We start from the raw sequence: 13,798 nt of genomic DNA, 5'->3' as shown, positions 1-13,798 counted from the left end.
GCATTTGCTCTTTTAATTTTTTTAGGAAATAAATCTATGCAGAATATTAAATGATGGATCTTTTTCTGCAGTCTCACAACTGTATAGCTTGCTTTCCTTAAAGGGTTGTTTGATGATCTGTGTGTTAGAAGAAAATAAATTTTAAATTATTTTTGAATTTCAGAATTAGAATGAGCAGAATTTTAGATTTTATTCTATCCAACTAATATAATTTCATCGGTTTACGGTTAATATTTTAAGATATACCGTGGAATGAAATCACATTTTTGTCAAGATAAACATTGCTTCTGGAATAAGTGGAGGCTAGTTGGCTGTAACAAGTTACTCATATAACAATAAAAAACACGGTCGAATTTCTGTATACTAGATGTGGTGCTAATTCAGTATAATTTTTAAATCATGATATACTGAACCAGTGTTGCAAAGTCGTTTAAACAGTGATATGCTATGTTTCCCATGTCCCAGTATGATTACCTTATTGAGCATAAGAGACTCTTAATTCCTCTGAGTTAGAATATGCCTCTGCTGTCCACGGGATATTTTTCTAAAACAGTTTTCAGTATGCTATGTTTGTTAACAGAATATGAATCATAAAATGCATCTCATATATGTATAAGTTAGTGTACTTTATGGTAACTGTGTAGATTTTGGGGTTTTTTTCTTAAAATAATTTTGTATATATATAAATTCTTTTTCCAGGGTTCTATTTTGTGGATATACAGGATGGCATTGAAAATAAGGTGCTGCATGTAATCCAAATAGAGCAGAAAATCAAGAAGTTACTGTAGAACAGAAAATAAATATGTAGTGTTCTTGTAGGAGGTGGTGGATTGAGGAATCGTTAAAAAAAGGGATAGAAAAAGAGCTGCAGCAAGGGAAGGGGCTAGGTGATTACGGGAAAAGGGGATGAATGGGTTTGGATAAAGGATATGGGGAAATACAGGAGAGTTACATTAGCAAGGACTGAGGAAGCTTTGTCAGACAGTGGGGTCTGTAGCCCTTTCTGTGGCCCTTTATCTTGATCTCACGGGGAGCTCCAAGCCCTCTCCGTCTGCTCCCTGAGTAATAGTCCCCAAGAGCTGGGGAAGAGAAGGGTGGAGGGGAATTGGGAATAAGCATACCAATCAGATAGAACCAGTATTTAGCATTGAGTCTGGGACAATATGTTGAAAACTGAGGAATGATTGAGTGAAAGAAGGTATACTGTTGCAGTCTACTCCTGTCAGAGTCAAGGGAGGTTGGTTGAGTTGTCTGGTTTTGTCCTGGTAAAAAAAAAGAAAGAAACATAATCTGAGAACATAAAAGCTGCAGGGTGTTTGAAGTCCTCCTGAAAATTAAAAAAAAAAAAAAAAAAAAAAAAAAATTTTTAAGAGAATGGAGAAATTAGGTAAGCAAAGTGTCAAAGGAGACAGATTTGTAGAGGAATAAATAGGGAATGGGCAGCAGTGAAGGGAAACGACTCAAGTGGTAGTAGGGAGAAGGTGGAACCTTAACATTAGAGTTAAGGTCCTGCCAGCCTGATACTCCACGCTGTTGTCTGTGTTAGGTTCTGGGTGGACCTCCTTCTGGGAGTGTTTTGGTTGCTTCCCTTTCTTTCTATTGCATACTCAAGCATGGGGATTTTGCCTGTCTGGGAGACTTGCCATTCAAGGAAAATTGGTGTCTCTCCATTTGCTTCCCATATGTGTTGTGACCTTAAGATGCTGCCTGTGTTCTCTCCCTGCACTCCAGTGACTTTCCACCATGTGAGGTGGAATGTGAGAGAGCCAGAAGGTATCAGAAATTAAGCTTTGAAAATCTAGATAATAAACAGTAAGGAGACATGTCCGTTCTTTTTGTGGTAGGGGAGGACAAGTGTTCCAGAATGAGTTAAGGCCTCACATGAGGAGAACATGACAGGTTAGTGATTTTGTAAGGGTGCAGGCTTAGATTTGATCTACTATTTGAGCAGTATGATTTATGTCAGCCTCGTTGTGTTTTGTTCCCACTTGTAATACTTGCATAGCAACATACTGAGCCAGACACTGCAAATAACTTCAAATATTAATAACATCTGGGTGATGTGGGGAATTACAAGAGCTTGAAAAAAAGTTTGTTTCCCTGTTTAAAGATAATGATGGTGCTAATGATGGGATTTTAAAGCCTCTCTTTTCGTGATTGAGCGAATTTTGAATTTTTTGAAAGAAAGTAGAACAGCTTCTCTTGGTGAAAGTGAGAGGGATCTCTCCCAGAATATCCTGCAGCGCAGTGGTGAGAGGTTTGCTATCGCAAGTGCATGGCGTTTTTGCACAAAGGATGTTGACACAAGTTAACGTGTGAAGATTTACTAGTGGGTTGCATAGGTGATGGCACATAATGGTGAAAATTATTTCCACATAAATATAGAAACATAAGAAAAGAGAGATAGAAGAAAGGGAAAGAGAAAACTGTCCCAGCGGCCAGGTGGGAAACGAAGTGACAGGCAGGGCAGACAAGCATCCTCTCTTGGGCGTCCTCTCCAGTGCAGTGGCACATAAGTCTTTTCCCATATTAACTGTATTAACTTTAATTTTTCATCAAGACGGTCCCAAACTCCTTACGGGCTCTTCCTGCTTACGAGGTTATTAGTGTTAATTGGAGCACACTTTGGCCAGTGGATGGTGCTGCATGCTAATTGGTTGTTGAGCTGTGTCCAAAGATATTATTGGGTCCCTCTAACGTAAATCAAAAGCTACAATCAGGAGTAGGGGAAGAGGAGAAAGGAAGCATGATTGTCACACCAGTGGCAGTCACTTCCCCTGAGAACCTACCATAACAATGCTCTGAGAGCTGGCAGGTGCCAGATGGTGAGCATAACAAGATGGGGAGCATGAGAACAAGGGAGGAAACATACTGTCCCGGAGACCCTGGAAGGCACGACCAGAGCAGCTGGGTGAAGGGGCAAGACAGGCAGGCTGCAGTGCTGCAGATGAAAGGCCCTTACCTATATAAAAGGCACAGTGCAGCAACGGGGATCCAAAACCCAGTATGGAAGATGGACTTTTAATCTGGGTTTCACACAGCACTTGTGGCCACTCTGGGCCTTGAGTCATCAAATAAAAGGAGGCCATCTCTCCCCTCCTTACTGTATTGTATGGAAGGACTGGCTTAGGCACCTGTCTCCAAGAGAAGGTTATTGCTGGAAAACTTTGAAAAGCTAGGGCATATCCCTTCAGGCCAATATGATGATACAGAGAGAGCTTCCTGCCTCTGACTGCTGGACACCAAGCTGCTTTGTCAGTACTGAAAGATAAGGATTATTGTTTGGGCACAACTCTGTACTAATAAAGGCATGTTGCTTTTGAGACCCAGAGTAGTAACTCTTCTCAAAGAGCTATGTTAACTCTCAGGTATCTTTGTCGTGAGTGTCATTGTGTGGTATGGGAACTTTATCTCTAGGCTGGTATTTTGTTCTGGACAGCTTAGGCAGCTTCCTGCTGAGCACTGTTCTGTGGGTCCTGCTTCTAGGTCAGTAACTCCCTTTATGTATTATCTGGAGCTCCGAGACTGTGGAGTCTGTTAGATAGCCTAGTGAGTGTTAGAAAATGCCTATACATAATAACATTGCACTGATCTTGTATTAATCATGCAAATGGTCCTTTCAGTTTCTGACTTTTAGCACTTTTACAACTGTCTAGTACTTCTGCAGAGAATTTCTGCAGTTTACAGTGCCTATTGTTTAGGACTAGGCTATGAGAGAGGAATCGGTCTAATTCCAAAGGGATCAAGAGATTCCTTTTGGATCTTCTGCAAACTTTTACACAAGCCGGTGTGTCTTTTATTTCTGTTTGTTCCTTTTCAATTCATTTAGGCTTTGTGCTAGTTTTTAATAATGATTTTCAACATAAAGTCTAAAAATTCTTTACAAAGTTGATCACTATCACTGACCACAGTGACTGGGGTAGTCACTTTCCTACCTGTAAAATCAGTATTTATGCAGACTTCTCTCCTGTCTTCCTGACTGTGCAGTTGTTCAACATTAGTTAAAGTATAGGTACAGAGGGATAATTTCCTTAAATACACCCCTTTCCGCGCAGAAAAGAAGTTAAGAGGAAGAAGAGAAAAAATATCCATCTTATAAGCAGTGGACCTAATAAGAAGTATAGCGATAAGAACTTTTTCATGACATTGCCTATAGAAATTTTAGGCTGACATAAGCCTTAAAATGAAAGGCAGTCTACCTGTTGAGTCTACGTGAAATACTGATTTTGATTTTTACTTTATTTATTTTAAAATATTGCACATTTTCATTTGAATATTCTGACATTCCTTACATCTGTATGCCCTGATATGTAACTCTGTTACCCCAGGGGCTAACTGTTGTAAGGGGCATTTACAGTGCCTTTCCTCAGGTATAATACCTGGTTTTATTCAATAATAATAAAAAATATATTTGCATAGATATCAAAATTTTATTTTTGCTCTTTTTCTGTTGATGTACATCTAAGCACAACAGGTGACACACATTTATTGAAAATCCAGATAGATAGCCACCTCTCCATTATCCTCTGTTCATATCTTTCATATATAAGTTGTATGAAAGTTTTCCCTTTTAGAAAATACAGAGGATATCCTTCACTGTGTGTCTGTAGTATGCTTAAGATCGTGAGCTAAATGCAAAAAGAGTTCTATGATGGAAACACTAACAAAGCCAGTCAAATAAAGTTTCCTCATTTCAGCCATCATGATAGTTTTATGGCTAATTCAGGATAATTCATTGATACAATGTTTTGTTTAACAGGTTCTGCTTTAGATTTGCATTTTAATGATGTGAACGTCGCATCCATAGATAGAGAATTAGAAGATCAAGAAGGCAGTGACCTTGGATTAGCAAGTAAGAGGTCCAATTTGTAAAATTATACTCATTTAAAATATTTTCTTTCTTACCTTTCTAAACTTTTACTCATTGAAATAGTTACAGACAGCAAAGACTTTGAAGAAAAGTCCTCAGTTTTGTTTCAGCTGTTTAAATTTGTGGTGTAAAGGGATTGTACTGCTGTCATCCTGTCTGTACTTTGCAAGGGATCAGTCTATTAAACGTTTTGGTTTTGGTTTTTTTTACCATGCTTAATGACTTGGGCCCATGGGCATAATAGTTGATGGAGGGGCTTACGTGCATGTACAGGAAGGCATTATGCTTGACTGCCTGCATGTTGAGTGCTGCAAACGTCTGACAGCAGGCAGTATGTACTGTGGGGACCGAAAAGTACTTCCATGATTAGCTGGTTGCTGAGAGGGGGAGTGGAGACAATTCTTGAGGAGAGGGAGGTAGCAACCTTTAGGACTTTAATACTTGCAAGTTAGGGACTTAATCTTTCTGTGAATCTAACCTGGAAGGAGCAATTTAGTTGAAGGTCTTTTGGGAAGTATTCAGCCATTTGGCCTCTTCTGGGAAAGGAGAGGAGAGGAAAGGAAGACATAGCAAAGGAGAGCAGTGCAGGGAAGAGACAGCAGGGAGGAAGGATGAAGGGGGGAACATCAAGAAATTAAGATGCCACCTTTTCTTTGTGACAGTGGAAAAGGGAAAATAATTGAGAGAAAAAAAGAAAAACAGGAAATGAAAACTGAGGGACTATAATTTTGTTATATTCCTTTGAGAGTCATAGAGCAAGATAACAGACACATTTTTATACTACTTCCATTTATTTTCTGATATCTGTTTTGCTAGCATTTCTTTGAAGGAGGTCTACGGCAATTATTAAGTTGGTTGTGCATATGTGTTAAGCTTCCACTTGCACAAACAAAACTGTATTCTTGGATGGCAAACGTGTTCCTCCCATGTCCTTCTTGCCCTGTGGCTGTAGACACAAAGGGTAAAACAACTATAGCTACGCCCTAGTTTATTATTGCTGACTGTTGCTCCAAGAAGAAAAGCTTGCACTCAGTGTCTCTATACATTATGCAATTTTTCTCCCTTTAACATAATTATTATATCTTTAGTGCACTGGCTTTAACAAATATACAGATATATTTGATGTTGTTGGAATATGTAAGTTGTCACTGGGACTGCAGTGGATAGGACAGTACCCAAGTATTACAGATTGAAGGTTTTGTCATAAGGCATGGAAATTGTTTTGACCCAAGTGAACATCAAGTGTCCTCACTCCCTCAGGAAACCATATATTATAAGCAACTGTAAGTTGCTTCTTTTCAGAAATAACACAGATGTCCAGAGAGATTCTTCTTCAAACTTTTCCTCCTCCAAGTGCTTCCTTTGCAGTGGACGGGGACAGTTAGTTCTAGGCAAGATCATTAATTTTATCACCCAACTAGTTTGTGGATACATGAAGCTTCAGAGCAAACACAGAATTCAGGAAAGTCATTTGGTTTGAAATAGACTTTTCCACTTCATCAGCTTGCTCATTTGAAGATGGGCAGAAGATGCCTCACATAAAGTGACTGGTGATATGCTTCTGTCTTCAGATCTGAGCAGAGCATTTGGGGAGGCAGTTTACAATTCACATTTGGTGGTGTTGATGTTTTGGCATCAAGTAGTGACATCACATCATATTGGCCATCTTCTGCATCTACTCGATCTACTACTATCTGTGTGAACTGGTAATCCATGTCAGTTTTGATCATGATTGGACGATTGTTGATGGGGACTGGGTTGTACATGGCTGGATGACTTCTTGCAAACGTTGTAACTTCATCAGGAAGGTCCTTGGTGGAATCAAAGCCTCCAAATGTTTTACTGGGACAAGTTCCTGGCCGTGGATATGGCACTTGTCCTTGGTAGGGAACCCACTGGTAGTTTGGGCCATCTTGGTGGGCATAGGGACCAAGAAATACCCTCCTCACATCAGTCATGCTGTACATACACACTGCTGACCCCTTGAAAATATTACTGGAAGTTGTGAACACTCCATAGACTACTGGATTTTTAGGGTCTTTTGAGTTCATTAGGAACACATCCTGTAGTTCATCAAAGTGTGTGTCAATGGCATTGGGTCCTGGCACAGAACAAATCAGACGTGCTTTGAGGAAAGTTGTCCATTTGTTAACAAGGCTCCTGTGCCCACCAAAGTCATTCTTGCAGATCTGCCCTATTCTGGCAGATTGTAGCAGTGGCTTCATTATTGATAGCAAGAGCTAGAAGAAACCAGTGCTGGATCACACTGATTAAGAAGTTTCTTACACCAAATATTAATTTCTGAGATCTTGACAACAGCGCTACAAGCTCTGGTGCCCCTCCCACCTTGACTGTGTTTTCTCCCAAGGTGGTTCTTTGTTAGGAGGGGCTGTATTTGTGGTACCTGTATACTTCAGGTTATTAGGGTATCCATACAGAATGACCCAAAATGTTACAGTGTCAACAGGAAGTCATCTAGTTTTATGTAGATTCTCATCAATAATATTAGTGGGAATATCTTCAGAGGTTTTAGGGCTTTATATTTCTTTTGGTTCTTACCATTTTCTGTCCAGTGATGATGCTAACAGGTTGCTCCTTCACCAGAACAGTTTATATGTTATCTGTTAACGTTTTCCATTACTGTTCATGATATTGCCCTTCATTATTATCCTGTGTATGATTTTCAAGGTATGTAGTCTCATTTGCTTAACTCTAGTTTATATATTAGAATAAAAACCAAATTTTTCTTAATCCTTTAAGTTTCAGTCAGTTTCTCCACTTGTGTTAGTTGTTAGCTGTAAAAATGAGTAAGTTGAATAACTTGATCTGAAAAGTGTTTTCTCTTTCTTTGTAGCTGCAGATGAGGCCAGTGCTGTGTAAAGCTACAAATTCTGTTTTCAGGCACTTGGAAAACTACTTTCAAGCGTTCAATTTAAAAAATATTTTTGCAGTAGGAGATAAATAAAGTTTTCTTTTTTAATGGGGAAGGTATTGGAATATATATTTAATTTAATTTACATTTGATACATTTTTCAGAAAAATACTTACAGAGAGCTGTGTACTGCTTTGGAACTAATTTTTTTTTTTTTCCTCCCCCAATGCATACATAGGTCAAAGATTACTGGGAAGTTCAGCACCTGTCAACATTCCAGGTTCTCTTGTTCGTTCCTCATCTTTACATTCATCATCATCACTTTCAACCTCTCCACTCAGTTCTCTTTCACAATCGCTGTCTCAGTCTTTTGTTTCATCCACTACGGCCCCTCACCACCAGCAGCCTCAGCCTTTGAAGACAGAACATAGTATGTTAGGCACCCCAGCCTCTTCTCACAACTCTTTAGGTAAGTAAATTGAAGGCTGCACTTTGTGTATTGTAAGAGGGAACTCAATGGCAGGTAAGAAATGTTCAGTTCAAGGCTTTGCACGTTTCTTATGACTTAATCTGGACAACAAAGCCTAGCTATTGTAATTGATAACACTACTGATAATAGAGTTATATGTGGTATGTGGGAGAAAGTTCAAGGAGTGAACTTCTGTTCCTATTGAAGGGAAAAAAAGAATTCTTGGAAAAGGAGATATTTACAGAGGCATTTGAAAGGGGTAAAATAGTGCAGTTGGCATACAGGCAGCAGGAATGCATTTTAGCTGCAGCATTTTGCTAAAGGAAAATACAAAACAGAGAAAGAGGAAGAATTAACATGACGTATGAGCTGCTAGGAACAAAGCTTTTCGTATATAAATGAATTCCCACTCTTCCTTCTCCTTTTGTGGACTGTACTGTCTTTTATTAAAAGCGACAAGAAAAAAAACATGTGGTAGGTCTCCTGAATTGCACTAAATACTGTAAACATTTTCCAGACTGTCACATTTCTGAAGGTAGTGAAATAACGTTATGAGTCTTGCAAATAAAAGTATAAATTTTGCATATGTGGCACATCTGTGTTGTTCTGCATGTGAAACATTTTGCAGCAGTGTGTGCAGAATAATTATTTTTTCTGCCTTTGTTTTACAGGTTTAAATGGTGTTACAGGGAGCATCTGGGACTTTGTAACTGGGAGTTTCTCTCCTAGTCCATCCCCAGTACTAAGCAGTGGCACTACCCCCTCAATAAGCTCAAACGCCAGTGGGAACGAACTAACTCGAGTTAGACAGGAACTTGATGATGCCAAGAGAAAACTAAAACAATGGGAAGAATCTTGGCAACAAGTAAAACAGGTATGCTATTTTATATATATATATATATATATATATTTTAACAAACAAGCAGCTCCTACTGCTTTTCCTTTTTCCATGTCGTCTTATCCTTGGACCCAGAGTTTTACTACAATCTGTCAAAGGAATGTTTTTTCCATCCTCAAAATGAGCTAGCGGCATAAAGGAAACTGAGCTTTTTAAAGGGCAATTCATTTTCTGAAAGTCGGTCTGCCTCTCTAGCCAGGGACACTTACACATATTCAAGATAGGGCTGAACAGCAACATACCTTGATGTTTAAGTAACTAAAGACATACATTCCCTCCTGTACCTCTTTCAGATGATAAGCACGTAAAAAAAGTAGAGGCTTGTAGTGTACCTGGACAGTATCTAGCCATCTCAGCGGTCAAACTGAGGTTGTTGATAACTGCCATTCTAGTGCATTTTCTGTAGTCCTTTACTTGCCCTCATGTTGTTCTCGCTGTGACAAGGAGTAGCTAAGTAGCTGTACTAAATTTTGATAGTTTTTGACATCTCTTGACATTAAATCATGAATTTAACATTTAAACTGTGTTCCATTTATAGAGCTCCAAAAAGGCTTCTGGCTGTTCACAGACAAGTAACACTGACATACCTAAAAATTATATTAAGACAAAACAAGAAGAGTTGTTAATTAGAAGGTAGGATAAGTAGGGAGAAGCATTAAATTGACAGTAAATGCATTGTTATGTCTAAAATTAGAGATTACCTGCATCTTTGAAGGCTTTTGAATTTGCTCTTCTGTTGTTAATTTAAAAAAATGTATTTTTTATATTCTGGAAATGTCTTTCTCCCAGGCATGTGATGCATGGCAGAAAGAGGCTCAAGAAGCAAAAGAACGTGCTAACATCGCAGATGCGGACAAACAACTCGCGCTTCAGAAGAAGGAGGAAGTGGAAAATAAATTTAAAAAGCTGAAAGCGCAATTAGCTGCTTGTCTATCTACTACATTACCTTATATGGAAAACTATGGCGATATAGAAAAGATATCCTTGCCAAAACTTCGTTCCTTACAAAATCGGCTGCACTTAGACTTAGAAAAAATAGATGAGGTGAGTTTCTTCATCTGCGTAACTATTTTTGATTAACTGAAACTGGCAGCTCAATAACTTGCAATGACATATTTATGCCAGCTTTCATTTCAAAGAGCAACACTGCTCTCAGTGTTAAGTCTTTCTTTTCTGGAATAGAGGATGGTTCAGATTTCTCAACCTAATGGATTCTTCTAAGTTTTTGACCAGCTATCAGAAGAAATTACAAGTGATTCAGAAGAATTCTTGGGGTGATTAAAAAAAAAAGATTTAAAGCCAGCTTTTACGCCCAACATTTTGGGCACCACCTAAATAAATAAAAATAGTTCCCCTAAATAAATGAAAATAGTTACATGCTTTTCACTTATTTAGAAGGTAGGTGGTGAGGTTCCCTGCTAGGAGTTTGTGTAGTCAGAGAGGCCAGTACGGACTTGGAGCATAGAATCATTGACATTAGAAGGGACCTCTGGAGATCATCCAGTCCAACCCCCTGCTCAAAGCAGGGTCAACTTGAGCAGGTTACTCAGGGCCTTGCCCGGTAGTGTTTTGAGTATCTCCAAGGATGGAGAGTCCACCACCTCTGTGGGCAACCTTTTCCAGTGGTTGACCACCCTCACAGTAAGATAAGTTTTTTCTTATGTCTATGTGGAATTTTCAGTATTTTAATTTGTGCCCATTGCCTCTTCTTTCACTGGATACCACTAAGAAGAGTCTGTCCCTATCTGTTTTACTCCCTCCCATCAGGTATTTATACACACCGGTAAGATGCCATCTCTTTTCAAGGCTCTTGAAACAATCTTAAACAATCCCAGGTCTTTCAGCTTCTCCTCTTATGTCAGATGCTTCAGTCCCTTAATCACCTTAGTGGCATATTGCTGTATTTCACCTTCTCTCAAATCCAGACTCAGTTTCTGCCAAAATTTAGGATGCTCTTTCACTGCCAGACTGAGGGCGTTTCTCAGGGCTCTCAAAGCTGGGAATATCAGGTGCCACTCCTCTGAGCACATCAAGGAAGATAATAATGACCACGCACTGCTCCAGGCACCATACTTCAAACCTTGCTGGGCACAACTTGGTTTTACATTGTTTTCTCCCCTGCAATCTCAAAGGGCAGTGACACCACATATGACACCAATTCTTGCTGTTTTGTTTTGACTGTGATGGGACTGTCCAGACAAAAAAAAAGATTTCCTTTCACTACTGGGACAGTCTGCCATACTCTAGTACCTGTTTGAGTTCAGCAGTGTCTTCTTTGTCTCAGTGCACCTCCTATCCAGTGCCATCTGTATCAGTATGAACTACAGCCTTCAAAAAAAAGCCAGGCTCTCTTTAGAAGAGTTTAAAACATAATTTAAGTCTTTGTCAATAAAGTAGGAGGACGATGAGGAGACTTGCTAGTTATCAGGCTCCTGTTATCAAGTACATTTACAGGATTCTGGATTGGATTAGGGACCACTATTGTTTTTCTCCTAAGGGATTTTAAAGACGAACAAAAGAGTCTTGGGATCTCTTACCAAAAAAGTCATTACATCCTGGAATGGAAGTAATCTCGGCCAGACTGGAGTGATCAGAACCATTACCACCTTTTCCAGCTCCTCCGCTTCTCAGGTTTCCTTTACCACTGTGGCCTCTTCTCACCTTGCTCTTCCTTCCAGGAGAAAGCTGCTGTCTTAGGCAGTGCCACACATAGCGTTCTGGGTTCTTCTCTTAGTCCGAACCATGTCTTGCTCTTCAAAAATAACACGGCTTTTAGATGCTTTTCAGTTCTTGTTCCTTAATAGGGTTGATATGGCTTATCACATGGAGACATTTATTTGCAGTTGTAACATCCTCCCCGAAGTCTGTGTCAGTAGCTTTATTCAAAGTATCGCACGTTTGGGATGCTTCCATTTTGTCCTAATGCGAACATCTCCCATGGCATAAGAAAATGTAACAGTGGTTTGAAATGGCAAAATGAGGGAGTAAATGACAATGAAAAAGGTTTATTTCCTCTTTTTTATTTTGTTTTTGCTCGTTTGAATCACTCATCCCAATTATGCAGGAAAATTTCAGTCCAGAGATTCAATCCTAGATATTTTGCTTTCTAAAAGCACCTGTACTCCTGCAGCTGCTACTTTAAAGGTTGTGTGTGCTCAGATCTTATGACCCTCAATTCAGCTGTCTGTCATACAAAAACATTGTCCTTTGTGTTGTTAAATTAGAAGTTTATTTGGGACAGCGAAGTGTAAAGCTGCTAGGACGCAACTGTATACTTTGGAATCGTTTTTACTGAGTGCAGTAATCTTTTTACAGGTGATTTTTCAGCTTCAGTCAAAGAAGTGTATCATATGTCGGGAAGGTGATCGTAGCATTATCCTGAATCCATGTCAACATTATGTACTTTCTGATCACTGTGCAGCTGCACAAGAAGAATGTCCCTGCTGCATGAAAAAAAAAAATCTGTGGTAACATACAGGCATAGTACTCATATCATGTTCATTAATTAAATAACTCTATGTTTTTGTATTTTGTAGAAGAATTATATCACTCATAATTAATCCATTTAATAGTGCTAGACTAATTTCCATTTTGATGGGAGAAACTTAGTCACTTTAAGATAGAGAATAAGATAAGAATAGAGAATTGCTCACCTTTACATATCAACTTCAGTCATTTGATGAGGTTCTATAGTCCTGAGGTTCTTTCATTCCCCCCCAATCCCATTGCAGCCTTTTCTGACTTCCACTTACATTCCTTGTGCACAAGCTACTTAGGTTCATTTGCACTGTAATCACTTTGGTATAAATCTTACCATAATGCCTGAATGAAGTGTTTATACCTGTTACTTTCATTAACAGAAGATGGATACGTAGATAGAGTTACTACACACACAGCAGTACAAATGGTCCCTTTGCCATGTCTGTTGTGTGTGGAACGCCAGAGCCAGTATTTTGGAATCGGTCTAACACTACGTTTACTTGGATGTTTGAAAAAACTCTGATTAATATAAAAGCACTTTTTAATTATTGTGTTTTGTTAGAAGATATGTTGTAAATTGCTTCAAGCTGCTTTCTAGGTCTTATGTTTATTTTTAAATATGCAATAATATGACGTGTTATATGTGTACTGTGAATTTAAAATATTTCACATGGTTTTACTGTTAAATCACAATATGATTAAATAGAAATGACAACTTATCTAGTTTTTTTACAATTTATAAGTTAACTGCATACTGTAGTATTTATAAATGTACCAGCGGAGACAAAAACAGTGAGGCATATATGCTTTCATATTCAAAGACATGTTTTCAATTTTGTGAAACAAATCAGTTTTAGTAAACAACTTGCATTTGCATATTTCCCTCAGTTTGGATATTTGTAGTCTTAAAGTTTTTTGTACATCTCCTAACCTGTGTGGTAGTCATTGGGAGCAGATATGATATATATAATGTTACCAAGTGCCTATGCCCAATATCCTATAAAATGGCAGAAGACATAAAAAAAGAATTTTGCAAATAATTTCTATTGCTTAATTTTGTATTGAACAATTTGACAATAACTAGAATACATCTCTTGCTTTTATAAATACTTAAAAATACACTTTTTTCAGTAATGAAGTAATGCATGTTTGAAAGGAACTACAAAAGCATTTAAGTATGTAATCAGGCAGGGGCACTTTGACACAGTG

The 13,798-nt window shown here is 38.6% G+C and overlaps 1 protein-coding gene and 1 pseudogene across 13 annotated transcripts in view; one reads left to right on the top strand and one right to left on the bottom strand.

Moving 5' to 3' along the window:
* Positions 1 to 13,443, top strand: part of UNKL (unk like zinc finger) — a 60,941-nt gene extending 47,498 nt beyond the window's left edge. For 11 of the 13 annotated variants that reach the window (XM_075514682.1, XM_075514676.1, XM_075514680.1 and 8 more), the window contains 5 exons: positions 4,760 to 4,852; positions 7,981 to 8,211; positions 8,883 to 9,085; positions 9,899 to 10,153; positions 12,425 to 13,443. In XM_075514682.1, coding sequence (XP_075370797.1) covers positions 4,760 to 4,852; positions 7,981 to 8,211; positions 8,883 to 9,085; positions 9,899 to 10,153; positions 12,425 to 12,580 — 938 coding nt within the window. In that variant the 3' untranslated portion in view covers positions 12,581 to 13,443. The remainder of the gene's footprint in view (positions 1 to 4,759; positions 4,853 to 7,980; positions 8,212 to 8,882; positions 9,086 to 9,898; positions 10,154 to 12,424) is intronic. The other 2 variants (XM_075514678.1, XM_075514689.1) reach the window with 1 other exon arrangement.
* On the bottom strand, positions 6,298 to 7,216 carry LOC142415857 (semaphorin-3A pseudogene; annotated as a pseudogene).
* Positions 13,444 to 13,798: the final 355 nt, after the last annotated feature.

The sequence above is a fragment of the Mycteria americana genome, chromosome 12 (genome assembly GCF_035582795.1).
Source record: "Mycteria americana isolate JAX WOST 10 ecotype Jacksonville Zoo and Gardens chromosome 12, USCA_MyAme_1.0, whole genome shotgun sequence".
Classification (NCBI taxonomy): domain Eukaryota; kingdom Metazoa; phylum Chordata; class Aves; order Ciconiiformes; family Ciconiidae; genus Mycteria; species Mycteria americana.
The sequence above is the reverse complement of the archived record's forward strand: the minus strand, read 5'-3'. Positions and strand labels throughout refer to the sequence as shown.